Here is an 18,817-nt window from a genome sequence, read left to right as displayed (position 1 = left end):
ATCAACAAGCCAACACATGAAAGGAGAACTTCAGATAGTGATAAGAACTCTATGGAAAACAAGGTATTTTGATCAAGAAGGGGTGGGGGGGTGCATAACTTACATCATTCTATCTGTCTAAGGACCTCCCTGAGGTAGGGTTTTAGCTAAGACTTGAATGCCCAGGATTCAGATGTCTTAAGATATGAAAGAGGCATTTAGGGCAGAGGTAGCAGCAACTAGAAGGAGGGAACAGTCTTGTTCAAGGGTCAAGAGCAGTGTAACACAGTACAGTGAAGAGTTAGGAAATGCAAGGTAGAAGATAAAGTCAGAAAGGGAGGCCGGGGGCTTATAAGTGCAAGATAGGAAGCTTGACATTTATACTTCAATATATTGGGAATTTTCTCATTTAAGGCTCTTCAGATGAAAGGAACAAAATCTGCCATAAACTATCTTAAACAATAAAGATAATATCGGTTCACATAACCAAAAAGTTACAAGGATTATAGACTTCAGGAATGGTTTGATCGGGATTCCAGCTCCATTTCTTTGCAATTCTTTCAGCTCTACCTACCTGTGATGGTTTTCCTTTATGGTGCCAAAAGAGGTTGCATCAATCCCAGGGCTCACATCGCCACAATACTACATCTAGAAAAATAGTTCAGTGGTAAGAACTATCTTTTCCTTACTAACTATTGTAAGGAGGTAATAAGAAAAGCAGTGCTCTTACTGTGAGTGTAGATCCACATGGAGACCACCTAAGAAGGGAGTGAATGAAAGCATGAGATGATATGGGTCCTGTAAGCATGTGTCATAGAAATGTGATTCCAGATAAGTAAAGGCATGATCCCAAAGGATCTAAAGAGATGATGTAGGTAGACTATTTAGCAGGCACTGTGAATATTTTTTTCTAACACCCCAGGCTTATGTCCCTTCCCAGATGATTTAAAGTAGAATCATAATATTGTTTCTCTCTAAGAATTGCTAATAAATATGGTGCCAGAATGCCCCAGGCAACTCTCTAGGGAAGAAATGTAGAGAAAACTAATAGCAGCAAGTAACAGACTTAAGGGGAACACAACTGGGGAGAGAGGAGTGACAGTAGGACAGTTCAGAAGAAAAATGATAATGCAAAACTGCCGATGCTGGGACTAAGCTTGGGACTCTGGCCAGACCAAGCTGTGTGTGGCCGGGGTATTCACAGAACAAATGCTTCCGCCATCCTTTGAGGCAAAGCCGGAGACAACAGTGGACTCTCTCATCAACATTCACGTTCCAGCATGTACACAGTATGGAAAGGGGTTAGGGTCACATGCTGGATGTTGAGTTGCAGTCCCCCATGTAGGGAGACAGGAAACTTTACAGCCTCATCTTGCAAAAATAACCCACCAGGATGGGAACATATCATAGTTGCTGCTCCTCTAGCCTCTACCCCCACCCCTCCAGCCCTTCCCCACACCTCGGACACAGTCCTCAGAAATGTGTGACAATCCTGTGGGGTCTACCAAGAGCCATCTCTGCACCACCAAATGATAAAGCAGATCACTTTGAGAATCTTTTATTGCCTTAAGACATCTGCCATTACAAATAGAAAATACAAATTGTGTTTTTGAAATAAAGCAATGGGTTCAGTAAACATTTTGTTAATATTTTTTGAGGTTTTAAGAGTAAACTTTTCTCCTTATCAAAAAGTAAGGCGCAACTTCTCTTCATCTCCCTCCACCTCAAGTGTGAACTTCTTTTATTACATACACAGTGTGTCCTTTCCATTGCTCAAACCTGTATACACAAACATGAACACACACCCAGACACAACAACACATCTGGCTCCCCTCAGAGGCAGTGGCCCAAGCACTCCAGCACTGCAGCCAGCACAGGCTGCTCTGATATGCCGAGGCCAGGGCAGTGGCCAAAGCAGGAAAGCACAGTGGTCATAATCACAGCTGCTCAATGCACCAGAGAAATTACCAAAATTTCTCTTATTTTCAGGAGACACTACCAAAGCCCATGAGAAGAACCAGACAGGCAGGAAAGGCGGCCAGCTGGAGCTGGTTTAAAGGGAATCCCTTTAAGTTTAGAATATGATAAAGATTATTGCTAGAAGAGGGTGGAGAGAGGGGTTGGGTGTGCAAATACTGTCCCACCAGAGATGGGATATGCTTAATCCAAGCAGACTCAATTCCCACTTCAAGGGGTACCTTTCCTTCTACCCCTTTCCTCTCATCCCTCAGAAGCAGCTTTGGATTCATCGGAGTGGAATAAATCAAGATTAGTTTTCAGTAAAGGTTAGAATAAGTTGGCTGGGATTGCCTTCCCTCAGGATAAAACAAGCAGTATGCAGATAAAGGCATCAGAGGTGACTAGGACACACAGAACTCCCTGGGAAAGGACTTCTTTTGTAGAGAAGAACCTTCCCATTCTTCATTCAAGCTACTTGAGTTCCCAAATATGGGCCTCCACAAATACACTCAGCAGGTAGCCCTCAGCACTGGTTTCTCCTTCCCGGCCACAACAAAGATTTTGTCAAGTTTACTGATGTTTGGTTTGATCAGCTCTTAGAAAAGAGGGTTTGGAGACAGACCCCAACAGTAGGCCAGGAGAATTTAGGCCCAAGAGTCCTGATGGAGCGGTTCTGATGGTGCTTCCTCTCCCATAGAACTTGAGCCATCACGCTGATGACCCAGAATGACCCTCAGGCAGAGCAGCTGGCCACTCATTAGAACTGGGCTTCACATGAGGGTCTTAAAATACTAGAAAAAGTTAATGATCTGAATAAGCTTTCTTCCCGTGATAATTTTGCAAGCATTGTCCATGAGGGATGGAGGTGAAGAGGGAAAGCAAGGGACCAAGTTAGGATTGACTCCAGTATTCTCCACCAGCCTCTCCCAACCCCAGCTCCCATGACCTAAAAGGAGGAGGGTGCAGGAATCAAATCTGCGTTTGGTGAGAGGTGCAGTTTTCCCCATCTAAGTCATCCGAGCTCTTGAGTGGATTCCAGGAGGCATAGTCACAGCCATCCAAGCTGCAAGTCTTATAGCTGGTTCTCTCCAAAAGCTTCGCCAGCAAAGACCTTTGTGCTGTCAGTGAGAACTGTGCTGAACAAAGTGGTGGGGGTGTTCTCTGTGTTCCCTGAGTCGCCACCACCTTTCTCCCTCAGAGGTGATCCTTCGATGCAGTGGTGGGTGCTTTGCTGGTATTGCTCTCTTCTTCCTCCTGGAGTTTCTACAAGGCAAAACAAGCAGGCAGCCCTGTGGGTAAAAGGCCAGGACTCTACCCTGGCTGCAGCAACTGCCTAGCAGTGACTCTAATCAGTGGGGAATACAAGAGCCAGAGACCATCAACACCATCAAGAGCAAACAAAGGGAACAAGAAAAGAAGCAACAAAGGAAAAAAAGACCCGCTTTCTATGCCATGGCCACCACAAACCATCCCACTCTGAATGCCACTGTTCCAGGCCCACTCTCAGGATTGAAACAGAAGCAAGACCCACTTTCCCTCCCTATTCTGATATCCAGAAACTCACCTCAGCTAACCATCAAATAGCTGTCCGAGGAGCCAGATCTGCAACTCCCTCAGAATTTCCAGCTAACCTCACTTGGAGGCAGCCCCCAGGATGAGGAATATTATAATGTACATGGAATGGGTGCCACAAAGAGAATTTTTTTTTAAGGCAACATGCATAATTGCATATAAACTCAATGGCTAAAAATACATATATATACTTCACGCATAGAAAAAAAGACTCTGGGGCAGTTTAGCCTTGACTTTCTAAGGGAGGGATAGCACAGGATTGGTTTACAGGGAAGAGACTGCTGGGTTGCTCTTGTTAGGTGGGTTTGTAATTAAATATGGCATGGAAATTATCCTGTGGGGCCCCTAGGTACATACCGCCAACTTAGGCATTTTTCTTCTGTTTGAAGAAGTGTTTTGCCTGTTATTTCCAGGGTTCTTTTAATTAGCAAGAAGGACTTGGGCACAGGTTCAACACTGCATAGCCAACACCACTTAAGGCTGGAAGAGCATATGCAGGGCCAAGCTAGAGTCCAGTGTCAATTGGACAAATGGCACTTTCTTCCCCACAGAGTGTCTCCAGGCCAGTCCACGGCAGTGGCAACCACTGCAGAAATCCAGTCTTCCATTCTCAATCTTGCTAACCTGCTGGCACCAGGTCAGCCTTTGTCTTTCTCCTTTCTCTGACACACACACACACACACACACACACACACGTGCACGCACACCCATGCACACACCTGCCTCCTCCAAAGCCATCTCACACACACTCACACACACACACACACACACACACACACACACACACACACACACACACACACACACACCTGCCTCCTTCAAAGCCATCACCTTGAAATCACAATCAGAAACACAGCTTAGTAGGGAAGGAAGTACAGCTGCTGTCTATGTGCTGGAAGAAAAACGGAAACCCAAACCAACAAGATTTTCATCATCAAGGTCAGTCTTCACCCCTGTCCCAGAAGTTCTCTCTTTTTACCTAAACTATATATCTCACTTATTAGAAAGAGCAGATCTGGCCAGATCTCCTGAATGCCCTTTCTTCACCTGGCTCTGACAATGAATTTGTCTGCAGTTCTCTGAGTTACACTGAGCGTCATGCGGTGCGTAATGACAGGGTTCCAGAGGAGAGCTGCTCTGTGCCAGTCCTGGCTTCCTTGCTAGTATCAGCCCCAGCATGACTGACCTCAGATAATGCCAAGCTGCTAGTGAGGTCCAGAGAAGCATAGGGAGTTAACAAGGGAGAAGATAGTTGAGCACCATTACTGGAACTTAAGGCTTCTATTCCTACTCATTGCTATTTCCTATACCCCATACTCAAGGAGACCAAGTCAACAACTACAGCCTTGATTAACAACTGGTCTATGTGCACAAGGATCTGGCTGCAAGAATCATGAAATATTGGAACAACTGGAATATTAAACAAGGTGGAAATATATATATATGTAGACATGAGGTTGTAGAAGAATGAGATAGTGTGGAATATATACATATTCACCAAAGTGTACCCAATTATTGTCTCCTTGTACATAGCACAGGTGAAAGCCCATGTCCACAGTAGCCATGCCACTGTCCTCAGGCAAGTCTAGAGAAGTTCATTCCTGCTTTAAGGCCTTCTCTATCTATGCAGTGAAATTTGTGTTCTAGGTTCCCTCTTCCACACACTACCTGGAGCTGCCTGCCAACTCTAGCACATGATACCAGGAGACAAACAATAAAGAACTAAAGATTATCATCTATCTGCCAATACATATCCTTAAAACACTAAAAAAAATCTCTAGCAGATAACCATTTTTGCCTTAAAAAATTGGCAAAGATTTTTCAAAATGATAAATACTCAGTTTTGGCACTCTTATACACTGCTATAGCACAATAAATTGGTGGTATTGATGGTATCTTTCTCGAGGACAGTTTAGCAACATATATCAAAGTCTTAAAAATGTACATGACAAATGATTCATTTCTCAAGGAAATACTGTACTTAAGAACATGCACAAAGACTCAGCTTTCAACATGTCAACCACAATATTGTTTATAAATTGAAACAACCTTAATATCCATAGACAGGAAAATTGTTAAATCATGGCTTATTCATATATTGAAACACAATGCAGTCATTAAAAGCATATTGTAAAAGACTAATAGCCTGATAAAGTGTTTGCAATAAGCAAAAAAAACCAGATACAATAGGACTCTATTTTTGTTTTTAAAAAGATATATATATTTGAGGGTACTTCAGAAAGTTCATGGTGGGCTGGCCGGTTAACTCAGTTGGTTAGAGGGCAGTGTTATAACACCACGGTCAAGAATTCAGATCCCCGCACCTGCCAGAAACAAAATTTAAAAGTTCATGGAAAGATTTATATTATCTTTTAATTCTATTTTTCCACAAACTTTTTGAAGTACCCTTCTATACACAGACACACGCACACACATATGTAGACATAGACATGCAAAAAATAACAGCATCTAATCTCTAGATGATGGAATTACAGGATGATACTTTAATTTTGTATACTTTTCTGTATTTTAGTTTTTCTACAAAGAACATGTATTACCTCTATAATAAGTTTTGGTTTTGCTTTTGTTTTTTTTTTTTAAGAAAAATCCTACTTTTACTACTTTTCAGATTTGAAATTCCTTTCATCCTCACTTGGATTTGATACCTAACATTTTGGTTAAACTGGTTCCCAGCTGATTAGATGAAAAACACTTTTCTGTTCTAGATTATACTTCTGGTCCTTTCTTCTTCTACGACCATTAGCTCCTATGTCCTGACTTATGCTTTTAGATCCCTACAGGCAATCTATTGTTCTCCATTCCCATGGCCTTGCCTAAGGGGCTGTCACATGCCAGGAGAGCCACTGCCTTATGGCTACCACTGCCATGACAGAGTGGTTGAGCCAGGCTCCCACCTCTCCTCCCCAGCCACTGACCCCAGGCTGAAGACAGTAGAGCCAGTCTCGGCTCAAGATCCAAGGGGTGGGCACTGCTCAGCAGGCTGTGACAACACTGACATGCTTTGGGGACCAGAGCAAGGGAGCCAGGGGAAGGGTAAGAAGCTGGAGAAGAACCTGAGAAAGAGTAGTAAAAAGCAATTCTGAAACACCCACTGAGGAAACCCTTGGGATGCCATGTTTGTGAGAGGTGAGCTGGTCTCACAGCCACCACCAGTCCAGTCCCCTCTAGGAGTTCTCCCCGCCCCCACCTATGTTACCACATCTTCATCAAAAGCCCTGAACCCAGATCTCAGCCACACCAAGCTCCCATGTACTCACATTCTCAGGAGTTTCTTTGTTTGCTTTCTGCCTCCGGAGATCTGCCCTAATGAATGCTGAGGTTGAAAGATCAAGAAGGAAGAATGACAAAGACAGAGTCATCAAGAAGATCAGTGGTCAGGTTCATGCAGGAGAGGAAGCCCTCATTTTTCTAACAGTTGCAGGTATCCCATACCTACTTCAGATAGTAAAGGGAGCTGAGGCACCATCAGCCAACTTGATAAAGCCCAGGGGTCACTGCTATCCCTGACCAAAGAAGACACTTACAGATCACTTATATTTGACAGGGACTTGGCGCACATTGCTCTAATCACAACAGTTCCCATTTTACAGATTAGAAAACTCAGGCTCCCAGAGGTTGGTTCATTTGCCCCAGGTCAATGGTTATGGAAGTCAATGTCAGTCTGGAATTCAAACATGGGTCTTCTGGCTCCAAAGCCCATGTTCATTCTACCAAAACATGTTACTGCCTCCTAAACATTTCCTAACAAGCCCTCCCATTTATTTTCCTGTAGTGTACTCCCTATCTGTTCAATCAGTCAAGACACTGGGGTCCCAATTGCCAACAGCCTTGCCCATAGACAGCCTGTGCCTCATCTTGACCTCAGGCCCCAACTCACCAGTGAGAGCTGCTCCAAGGGTGAGGAAGACACACAGGAAGATGTTCCCAGGCATGGTTCCATAGTTGTCAATAATCTGGCCCTGGGAGATGGTGAAGATGATCCCAAATACCTGGAAAGGCATAAAGAAGACTGGAAACAAGGGCCCAATCAACTAACCCATGGGGAGAACTGAGCTGCCATCATGCAGTGCCCGCCTAGTCAGGCAGGGAACAATGAAAATAAGAGCTCTACCTGTGCAGACACGTTGAGGAGGCCAGATGACATGCCTTCAGATTCTGGGTACGTGAGTTCCACAGCAAACTCGAATCCCAGTGGGAGATAGCCAGTCATAAAGAAGCTGAGGTCCAGATCAGAGAAACAAGTGATGAAGAATTTCCAAAACATGGACGGGGAGCCTACCTCCTCTCTTAGAACTCCCTTTCCTGTTTTTTTTCTTCCCATCAAGAAGTGCCAGGCCCTTGGACGATCTGAGCATCCCTACGTTGTCATACCAAGGAAAGGAAGACCCCTGCAGGCCAGGAAGAAATTCCTACATAGACCTCATGCTCATTGGGCCTCTGGGGTCCCTTGCTGATTCTCCATCCAGCCATCAATGACAGGCAGGGTCAGCAATTACAGAAGGGGCCAGGATGCCTGGTGTGTTCAACCCTCAGGTGGAGACTCTGTGTCAGGGGCACAAAGGCACTGTGCTGGGAGTGGGAAGTTCTTGGATACATAGCAGCCCTTCCATGGCTCTTTGGGACCAGCAGGGAGGAGCTCAGAGTCCACCTTCTCTCCCTCCAGAGGGAAGGACTGAGCGCTAGAGGTCTCTCACTCTCTCGCTCTCTCACACACATACACACATTCTCACATTGATACGTATACACTCAACAAAATAACAGAGGTGGAGCTGAGTAGAGACCCCTGTGAAAGGGTTATTGTTTCTTATGTTTTTTGATGCAACAGGTCTAGAAAATTCCAATTCTAATTTTTCACATCTGCACCACACTTCTTGCTGCTTTCACATCTATTATCTTTTGCAATCCTTCCAACAACTCTATGAGGCAGGCCACTCTTACCTTCATTTACAGATGAGGAAACAGAGGCTCAGGGCAGTTAAGTGACATGCCTATGGTCTAACAGATAGTCAGCAGAAGAACTGAGACCAGGACCCAGAGTTTCTGATTCCAAGCCCTATGTACTTTCTATGACCCCATATTGTTCCAAGCAAAGCTAAACAAGGCTCTAAATATTTCCTATCCCCAAATGGCTTGAAGGGCATACTCCATGCTACACTCCATCCCAATAGCATGGACAACCCCCGCTGCCTTTTGAAGTGCTACAAGAATTACTTCCACGTCTCCTGAGTCAGTGAGAAGGCAGCAAAGGGATCATCAGCATTGCATCCTAGGATACTGGCAGCTTTAGGAGCCATGAGATGGTCTCTTCCAATTAAACAGGTCAGAGGTGAAACTTACCCCATTGTGCCAGCAGTGATGAACACTACCCACAGGTGTCCCAGGTTCAAAGTGAATGTGTACACCACCATGCCCACCAGAGTCATGATATACACTGCCAGGGTTGTCTCCCTATAAGTAGAGGCGAAGAAGTTGAGTCATACACTTCTGACTTTAACAGGATCCATCATTCACTCATTCATTCATTCCACAAGTATCTATTGGGTCCCTGCTGTATGTCACACTCTCTGCTGTGTGCTGGGACACCTGCTGTCATAGAACTTTCTGTCCATGAAGGTGATGGACACTGAACCAATGATCACACAATTATTTAATGACATCATGATTAATGCTACAAAGAATAAGACTAGGAAAGTATGAAGTCATCTTGCTGTGTGTATATTCTCTTCCTGTAGGACCATCTCAACAATATGAAGCTGCCCCTTGACTTGTCATGTCCTATCCACAGGCAAGAAGGGCACAGTCCTTTCCTTCCCCCATACCTCACCAGAAAAAAAAAAAAAAGCACAAACAACAGGACTAACAGCATGGTTGGGTAGCAGTGACATTTATGGACTACCCCAGAAGCCACCCAGTTCTGCTTGTTTGCATTGTATCAAGACCCCATGACAATGCTGGGGAGTGATCTAACTTTTAGATGCTTCTCTGTAATTGCACAGGCCCGGCACACCTTTTGTTGTTGTATCTGAACTACTTTGCTCCAGACAGTGGGAACCTTAGAGAGGACATTCTCTAGCCCTGAACTAAGTCTTAACTCCAAAGCCAAAGTGAGAAACCTCCACTGATTCTCTGTTAACATTTCTTTGTCAGTCCCCTCAGAAGTACGATCTACAAGTCCTAGTTTCTATTTGAGGCTCACCCTATTGTGCTCCCTACACACTTCTTTTCCTTCCTATGTCACCCACCCAGGACACTGCCGTGGCCCTGACTCCTGCAATTAGACCTGCATTCTTCTCTTGTGCTACCTACTGCAAGGCATGGGCTCTGCACATCCTTCTGCCCTCCTGCCAGGCATACCAGACACAGACGATGAAAGCTTAAAGCCTTCAAACAACTCCCTAAAAGCCAGAAACACTGTGGGGGTGCCAGCAGGCACATTAGGGTTATATCAAACTAATACCCTAATTATTTGGTGTCAAATGTTGTTAAGACTTTACATGCATTTATTATTTCAACTCAACACTTATGAAACTCCTGCGAGAAATGTATGACTATCCCTGATTTTACCAATGTGGAAAACTGAGGCTCAGGCCAGTTAAGTTACTTATTCCCAGTCACCAGCTGAGTAAGTGCAGAGTTGAGATTTAAACCCAGAGCTAAGTTTGAAACCTGTGCTCTTTCTACTACTGCACATAGGAACAACATACATTATGTGGCTGCATTTTTGGAAAGGCTCAAGGCCAGAGCCTCCAAAGGACGCTGCTCCCACCTGGTGCTTCAAAGCAGCTGCTGAGGGTAGAGGAGCTTCCTCCTCCTTTCTAGACCATTTCCTCCCACCCTGCAGAAAACAGCTTCACAGATACTAGTTTTTCTCAGTGATCCCATAAGCTCACTAGATACTGAACTTTTCATTTTGTTTTGGTTTTTTTTGAGGCTGGCTGGTACAGGGATTGAACCCTGGACCTTGGTGTTACCAGCACCACGCTCTAACCAACTGAGCTAACTGGCCAGCCTCAGATACTGAGCTTTTTTTGCCATATTTGTTTTACCCTGGCTTCATCTTAAACCATTGACCAGTTCAGAAAAACTATTTGTAGTCCCAGCCTGACGTAAACAGATCTCGCCACCCAATTTCCAGCCTCCAAACCAAACTGTAAAAATCTAGGAGCCATAGAGAGAAGAGAACTGGCACCAAAATGAGGGGACCACAGAGCTTTCTCTTCCCACTGAGATCCTTTCTCTGCCTGGGTAGTGGTACAAGGAGAATGTCTCATGCTGGCTTTAGACATCAAGTGGCTTTAGGAACTGGTGACATCTAGGTTCTGAAGAAGGTTGAGGAAGTGTCCTCCCCAGTCCTTTCATTATATTTTCTAATTCATCTGATTCATCTGGCTGCCCACATCCCAGCCCAGCCGACATTCAAATCCCTCTCTTCTCCTGCCGCAGGGCAAGCTCTGGAAAAAGGGATACAGCTGTTCACTGGTTTGGGGGTGGCCAGTCCTCACTGCTCTCGTGTCTGGCCTAAGCAAGCAACTAACAGATGGTGGAGACAAGACGGCAGCCAAGCTCTACCAGCAGCAATCATGCCAAGACAGACTCCCCATCATGGTATGCGAGGCAGCCACATCCCTGCGGATGGTCTCAATAGACTTTAGACTAAGGCAGCCAGAGTGAGACCTGGCCCGAACAGAGCCTCACAGAAGCGTGTCTGTGTAGCAGAGAACAGGTCTGCCACTGTCTGTCGCCTCCAGACACTGGGAACTTTGGAGGCCTTGACAAAGCAGCCTGGAATGCCACCCTTCCCCAGCACAGAACAACCCTGGCAGCTGCCCCACCAGCCAGTGTTAACTGAGCACCCAATGTGTGGGGAGTACTGGATAGTCATAACAAGAAGGGGAGGATGTTGGGCCTCTGTTCTCCAGAGCATTTTCTCCAAGGCTGGCTACTGAATTGAGGCACCCAGGTTGCTTCTTACAAATGCAGATTCCTCTACTGAATTGGCATCCCATTCAGTAGAATTGGAGGTGGGGACAGGGCCCAGAATTCCATATTTTTAATAAGCATCCTAGATTAGTCCAGCATATACTAAAGCCTTTTAACACAGCTCTGGGCTCTTAGAAATGCATTGGTTTTCAGGTTCAAACCACCTTGGTTAACCCCATGGGGTACACAAGGAGCCATGGGAACAGGGTAGTAAAATCACCTCATCTCCACTCTTTGGGGTTTCCACATACTTTGCAACTACTGAGATTTTCTTCTCAATCATTTTCATTTCTGTCTCATCTGCTCTTCCACAAAGCTACTTGAGAATGGGAATGGGGAAAAGGACTGTGCTAGGCCTTCATGTCCACTATTTCTAATCTTCCTAAGATCCCCACAGGGCTCCCTCATTTTATAGTGTCCCTCATTTTATAAATGAGGAAATTGAGCCCCAGAGAAGATAAATTTGAACTGCCTGCTTGACCACTCAGACACCCAGCTGCCACACCCAAAGCTTTGGAGCCACATGGCTAATGAATATGTCACCTCAAAAAATGGGTCTCTAATTCTTAGAGGAAGTATCACTTACTTGTAGGTTTTGGACCTATCGAGCCAGATGCCTGAGATCATAGCACCGAGCATTCCTGCAATGATGATGGTCAGGCCGATTCTTCCAGCATTCACTTCTTCCCCCTGTGGAAATCACAGCCCCAAAGACAACCCAGCAATGGGACAAGACATGGGACAGAGAGCAGTCACCATGGTGTGAAGGGGCAAAGGCAAGTAACTCAGGCTCATTAGAGCCAATATTCAGAAAGTATCAGGACAGATGGCCTATAAGAAGATGGCCTGGGAGGAAATCCTAGAATAGTTGCTCCTCCCAACAATAAAACCTTGGATGAGTGTGCATGACACGATGCTGGAGTGACAAGGATGAACCAAATTCTGTCCTTAGAACCACTTTTAGGCAGATTTTTTTTTTTAAATGTAATCATAGGGCCGGCCCATGGCTCACTTGGCAGAGTGTGGTGCTGATAACACCAAGGCCACGGGTTCGGATCCTTATGTAGGGATGGCCAGTTAGCTCACTTGGGAGAGCGTGGTGCTGACAACACCAGGTCAAGGGTTAAGATACCCTTACTGGTCATCTTTTAAAAAAATAAAAAATAAATAATAAATAAAATGTAATCATTATGGCAACTCTTCTATCTTATTTAACATTATTCCCATTTCCCAGATGGGGAAATTGAAATATGAATGTCCAAATATTTCACTCTTAGGTTTTTTGAGTTATCAATACCAGAGGAACGGAAAGATAATAGTCATATAATTTTGAGTGATTACTATGAGCCAGGCACGATGCCTAAGATTTTACATCATTATCTCATTTAACTCTCACAGTTCACCGGTAAGGTTAGGAATCAGTCTTCTTCATTTTACAGACAAAGAAACTAAAGCACAATGAGATTAACCTATTAGCCCAGGTCACAAGGCACATATTAAGTACAGAGCTAAGATTTGAACTAAGACCTGTCAAACTCCAAAACTGGAACACTTAGCCACGGTGGCCTACCACCTCTGTGCATATGAGATACTAGCCCTTTCAAGAGGGGGCTGGACCTAGGTTTTTCTGACCCCAGGACACTCAGGTTCCCATTCCCAGCATCCAGCCTCTAATGGTTCTAGAGATATTTTAGAAACTGTCAGTCAAGATGGCAGAATAGACAGTCCCCAGCATCACTCTCTCCCACAAATCAACCAATTTACAACTATAAGAAAGCAACGACATCCAACCTGGGGCTGCTAGAGCTCAGGGGAAGAGGAGGAGAGACCTATGGAGTGAATGAAGGTGGGAGAAGCCACGATGAGAGAAAGAAAGAACCACTCTGACCATTTTGAATCCAGCCATTTCCAGGCTGAAGCTGCTGAGCCCATGGAGCAGGAGCTGGCAAAAGCAGGATCTGTGCCCTTTAGATGAAGTTGCTTGGAGGCAGCAGGGGAAAAGAGGGCCTTGGTGGCCCCCAGACCAGCAAGACCACTAACAGAGTTCCCGTGGACCCACATAGGAGCGAGGAGCCACACAAATGAAGAAAAGGAGCCACTCAGAGGCCAGCAAGTCATTGCAAGGGACTGGCACATGGCCCAACCCATGGGAAGTGTTTGCAGCATGGGAGGTGGGGGAGACAGGCCCACCGGGAGAAGAGTGGGGCATAGCAAGGGCACCTGATTTGCACCTCAATCAGCATAGGACCACTCAGGGGAGACTGGTCAGGAATATAGAATTGCTTGGGGTGCAGTTTGATGAAAAGACACTGGCCCAAACCAGAGTGTCTACACAACCCAGGTGCACCAGATTTCACTAGACCTGAAAATAACTATACAGTCAACCATTAAAACCTGAGCTGCACAAAAATCCTTCCCTAGGGAATCAGCAGCAAAGCAGCAATTTAGCTAAACCACAGAGCTCAAGTACTGGTCCCCACAGGAAGTTCCCCCATTGTAGAAGTAAGCAAAGGACAAAAAATTAGTTCCAGCACAGAGTTTAAGTGGGGGGAACAGCAAGTAATCCAACACAGAACTGAAAGAAAAAACAAAGTACCCACAACCAGAGACAAAGTTTGGTATTAACTAGTAAAGGTCTCATTTCACCAAAGAACACCTATAATACCTAGAAGGACTGGAAGACCCCTGGGCTACCAAGCCCCAGAAAGGTGGGAGGGCAAGGGACCTCAGCAATGCCCCTTGACATCCACAACCAGTCCTGAGGTGGGGGATGAAGGCCTTGGCCACACACCCCCAACACACGCAACCACCCCAGTGATGACCACTGAGCCACTGCAGGATGCATCCCAGGCCCTCCCGAGCTAGGGTGGTGGGGAGCCAAGGGCTTTGGCCACACCCCCAACACCCCTAACTGGCCCAGTGGCAACCACCAAGCCACTGCAGTAAGCACCTCAGGCTCTCCCGAGCCAGGGCGGTGGGAGACTGAGGGCCTCGGACACACTTCCCAACACGCACAGCCAGCCCAGCTACGACTACCAAGCCACTGCAGGAAGCTCCACGGACTCTCCCAAGCCAGGGCAGGGGATGCCAAGGGCCTCGGCTGTGCCCCACGACATGTGCAACCAGCCCAGCAATGACCACCAAGCCACAGCAAGAAGGGCCCCAGGTTCTGGAGCTGGGGTAGTGGGGGGCGAGGGCATTTGCCACACACCCCTGACATGTGCACCCACCCCGGCAATGACCAAGCCACTGCTGTAAGCCCCCTGGTCTCCCCTGTGGGAATGAGGGGGCTGCTACAGGCCTCAATCCCACCCCTCCTCCCTCCTTCTTCCATCACATTATCTTCCCCTTTCCCCTCTCCCCTCCTCTCAACTGCTCCACAACATCATCCTAGAATGTAAAAAATAATATTAACAAAATAAAAAAGCAATTTAAAAAAAAGAAACATCTTAAAAATGCTTTCAGTTGAGCAAAGAAGAGTTCAGAATTAAACGTTGCCCATATTTTACAAACTAAATATTTATATTTACCAACTGCATTACCAGGCACCATGCTTATGTACTTTGCACATACAGGAGTACTTCAAAAAGTTTATGGAAAGATTTGTATTATTTTAAAATTCTATTTTAATTTTATCTTTCCACAAACTTCTTGAAGTACCCTCATATATAATAAATATACTATGAATCTATATATATATACACACATGCACATATGGTATTATTTACTCTCCAATCCTAAAAATAATCTTGCAAGAAGTAATTATGTTTTTTTACAGAAAAGAGAATGAGAACTCAAGAGACACTAACTAGCTTCTTACACAGTCACCATTACACAGTTTAGTACTGGGGTGGAGAACCAGGGCCATCTCCCTCCAAATCCCATAAGCATACCATCATGCCATGCTGCCTAGAACTGGGGCCAAGACAGACTTAGAAACCGTATTATCTCCAGGCCCAGCATACCCAGGAAACTCTCTTACCGGGTAGTGCAAGATCACCATGCGATTCAGCAGAGTAGACAAGGCATAAAAAACACCAGCATTCAGACCTGAAGGAGGGAGGGAGAAACACAACGTTAGGGTCATCCTTCTCCTGGGGACATTGCTAACTTCTCTCCTACAGCAGTTGGGGAGGTTAGAAATCCTCCTCCCCACTGCCTCTCCAAGTGGTGTCCTCAGAGAAGAAAAATCCAGGGAGGTATGAGGCTGCTCTGCAGTTTTCCTCAAATAAATACTTCAAAACAACCAAAAGTAACCATTTTAACCTTTTCTTAGCCACACACTATTGTCCTCTGATCCTTTTAATCTGCCCTGGAAAAATAGGCTCTGTAAAGTACTACTCCCAGGTCAGAATCATCTACATTCCTCTCTTAAGCTTTGGCTAGACCTATGCGGGTCAGTAGGACTATTGGACACCCTGCACCTTCTCCTGATGACACTGTCCCCTTTCTAGACTGCCTCAGACATCTGATCCCCTGACACCACTCCCTCCACAGGTAGTTTCTCTCCTCTTTCTCCATTTCTTCTCCAATTTTCTTCTCTGATTCAACATCACACAAAATCTATTATGTGAAACTAAAAGAAACTTTAAAGAGCATTTAGTTGACTCTCCTATTTTATCTATTCATTCATCAAACAAATAAGGCACCTAGAATATACTGTAAGAACTTATATCCTTAGAGAATAAGATCATTTTTCCAAAGCCATACAGAGAATTAGTAGCTATAATGAGACTGAAGAAAGGGCCTCCTGGCCTCCCTTCAATAATGGTTGTGGTGGCAGTGATGATGATGACGATGATGATGACAAAGATAATGTTGATAGCAGCACATACTTATGCACTAAACACTCTTCTAAGCACCTTATAATCTTTATAACAAAACTCTAGATGGTAGGTGGTATTATCATCTCCATTTATAGATGAGAAAAGTTCACACGGAGTTAAAAAAAAAAAAACCCAAAAACAAATACAGTTACTCCATAACTCTCACCCGCAGTCTTTTTAGCTTTAACTAAACATCGAGGCTGACAAGACTACCACCAGCACACTTGATATTAGCTTCACATAGAAAGGTATAAGACCAGACACGTAGCTTGCAGGCAGGGAAGTTCCTCTTCAATGGAATGAGTCCATAGAACCCCAGTCCACGGAGCCATCCAGAGCTATTCTCTTTGGCCCCCAAGGTGATGGCTTAGGTACAAGGAAAGGTGAGTATGGTGATCACCCTGGTTTGACACCTCACGGTAACCACTATTGCTTATAACAACTCCATAGGCATAGCTTCCAGGGTCCCCATGAGGGACAGGGCAGTGAAAAGAGTCATTGTACTCAGGGAAACACAAAGAATGGCCTCCTACCAGATGTAAATAGATGTCCCTGTCCATTTTTTTCCTCACAGGAGGTCATTTTTATCGTAAGCAATATTCTCTAATTGTAGTTGACATACTCCCTTTATCAGGTTCCCAGAAGAACGAGATACAAAGTTAAGGTCAAATTCTCATGCAAAATTGGAAAGAATTTGCTTTACCTTTCAGATTGGAATAGAAGAGCATAAAAATAATTAAATTAAATTAAAATTAAATAAATAAACAAATTTCTTTTACCACTCCCACAATCACAATCACACAGGTATAAAGTGGTGTGGCAAGATTTGAACCCAGACCCCGTGGTTCCAAGAGTCCTTGATCTTAATCACTCCACTTTACATCCTTACAAAGCTGATTCTCAAAAGAAAGATTTCCCCAACTCAGTTCACTGAACAATTTCGCGACCTCTCCCAGCAGGTCGCCCCAGGTATGCAACAAGGTTGGGTTCAGTGCAGCCTAAGTGGCACAGGACCACAAGTGGGCAAAAAAAAAAAAAAAAACAAAACCCAGACACGTCACCAAACTTCACTACAACTGCCAGCTGATGGTCATGATGACTTTGAGGTTCTCAGTAACAACACCTTACTCAGCAATCATACCCACTAACCTTCATACCACACACCCAGCCCCTTAAAAATGTCTTTCCTGAGTCACGAGGGCGCATAAGGAGACACATTACTGAAAAGAGGAATGAGGTGGAGTTGGGAGGAGAGAAGGAAGAAAGCAGACTCTTCCCCTCCTCCAGTTCCTCTCTCAGCCTCTTGTCCTACCCCGACACTGCAAGGGCTAAGCATGTTCCAGGTCAGGCTCAGCTTCAGGTGGATGAGCTACTCTCAGCGTGGGGTCCCTGTAAACTATTTGAACAAGCCCTCCAAGTGATTCTGATAGGGTTCAAGAGTCAGGAGTACAAATTATGTGATATTTTTACTGGTTTGTGTTTGTTTTGTAACAGAAATAGATTTAGTTAGCTAGAGAACATGGAGGAACTTTGGTCAAGGGATTTACATCACTGATGACATAAAGGACCTGGCAGGCAAAGCAGGACACCACTCACATGATGAGATAACGACACACCCTGCCAGTTTCCATGCTTTTGAGATATCACCATCTGGTCCTGGAGAGAGCATCTGCGAGGCCATGACTAGGAGACAATCAGCCCAGCCAAACCTCAAACAAAGTATAAAGAAACAGAGGCAAAAGCCCCAAGTTGCTGCATCTGTCAGCTGTGGCAGGTTGCTGGCCAGCTGCTCGTACCCTTGGTCCAGTTGTTGTGAGGCACCCTCTCACAAGAAATGCACTTACATGCCACTCGTGCAGAAAAGGGCAGTTTATTCACTCCAGCTGGCCAGCGTCGGTCTCCCAAGGTGCAACCAAGGAAGAGAGGCATCAGGTTTTGGTCTTGTGGGGTTTTTAAAGACAGAAATTACATCCCGTTGGCACACAAGTTTGTCCAGGTGCACAAAGCAAGCTAGGGAGCTAGGTCACAGAGGCCAACAGTGAGCCGTTTGAGCAGTCAAGCATACAAGTTTTCATTGTGTATGGTTCCTGTTCCCATGTAATAATTCACTGTGTATGGCTCCTGTTTCTATGCAATTGTTTTTTGTTTCTATGAAAAGGTCAATGGTTTCTCATGCAGAAGGTGGGGGTAGTCTGCAGGTCAGACGAGGCTAAATGAAAGTTACTTAGGTTAAGCAAGCAATTCTACAAAAGCAGATAGCGTACGTTATGAGGGTGTAGGGAGCTCTATTTCACAGTGGATGGAAACAGTTTGGAAATGACACTTCTTGGTATGGGTTACTCTCACACACACAGAGGCGGAAGCCAGACTTGTTGAAACCCACAGGACCTTTAGCTTATTAGGGTAAGGGACCTCGAGCACACTGCCTCTGCTGCACTGAGAAGCAACCCAGGTATATGCTGCTCTCAGCCACGTTCTCA

General features: G+C 45.2%; 1 protein-coding gene and 1 non-coding gene across 2 annotated transcripts in view; both read right to left on the bottom strand.

Moving 5' to 3' along the window:
• Positions 1-3,132: 3,132 nt before the first annotated feature.
• The window catches only part of FLVCR2 (FLVCR choline and putative heme transporter 2), a 52,635-nt gene continuing 36,950 nt past the window's right edge, over positions 3,133-18,817 (bottom strand). Inside the window, exons 4-10 of the mRNA XM_063091803.1 lie at positions 15,494-15,561; positions 12,098-12,201; positions 8,869-8,979; positions 7,643-7,748; positions 7,409-7,520; positions 6,789-6,844; positions 3,133-3,201 (exon numbers count right to left, since the gene is read on the bottom strand). Of these exons, the coding sequence (XP_062947873.1) occupies positions 3,133-3,201; positions 6,789-6,844; positions 7,409-7,520; positions 7,643-7,748; positions 8,869-8,979; positions 12,098-12,201; positions 15,494-15,561 (626 nt within the window). The remainder of the gene's footprint in view (positions 3,202-6,788; positions 6,845-7,408; positions 7,521-7,642; positions 7,749-8,868; positions 8,980-12,097; positions 12,202-15,493; positions 15,562-18,817) is intronic.
• On the bottom strand, positions 10,464-10,537 carry TRNAT-GGU (transfer RNA threonine (anticodon GGU)). Its single transcript has one exon. It is a non-coding gene; the product is annotated as a tRNA-Thr (tRNA).

This window comes from Cynocephalus volans, chromosome 3 (assembly GCF_027409185.1).
Source record: "Cynocephalus volans isolate mCynVol1 chromosome 3, mCynVol1.pri, whole genome shotgun sequence".
Taxonomy (NCBI): domain Eukaryota; kingdom Metazoa; phylum Chordata; class Mammalia; order Dermoptera; family Cynocephalidae; genus Cynocephalus; species Cynocephalus volans.
Note: the sequence above shows the minus strand (reverse complement) of the source record. Positions and strands in the feature narration are given on the sequence as shown.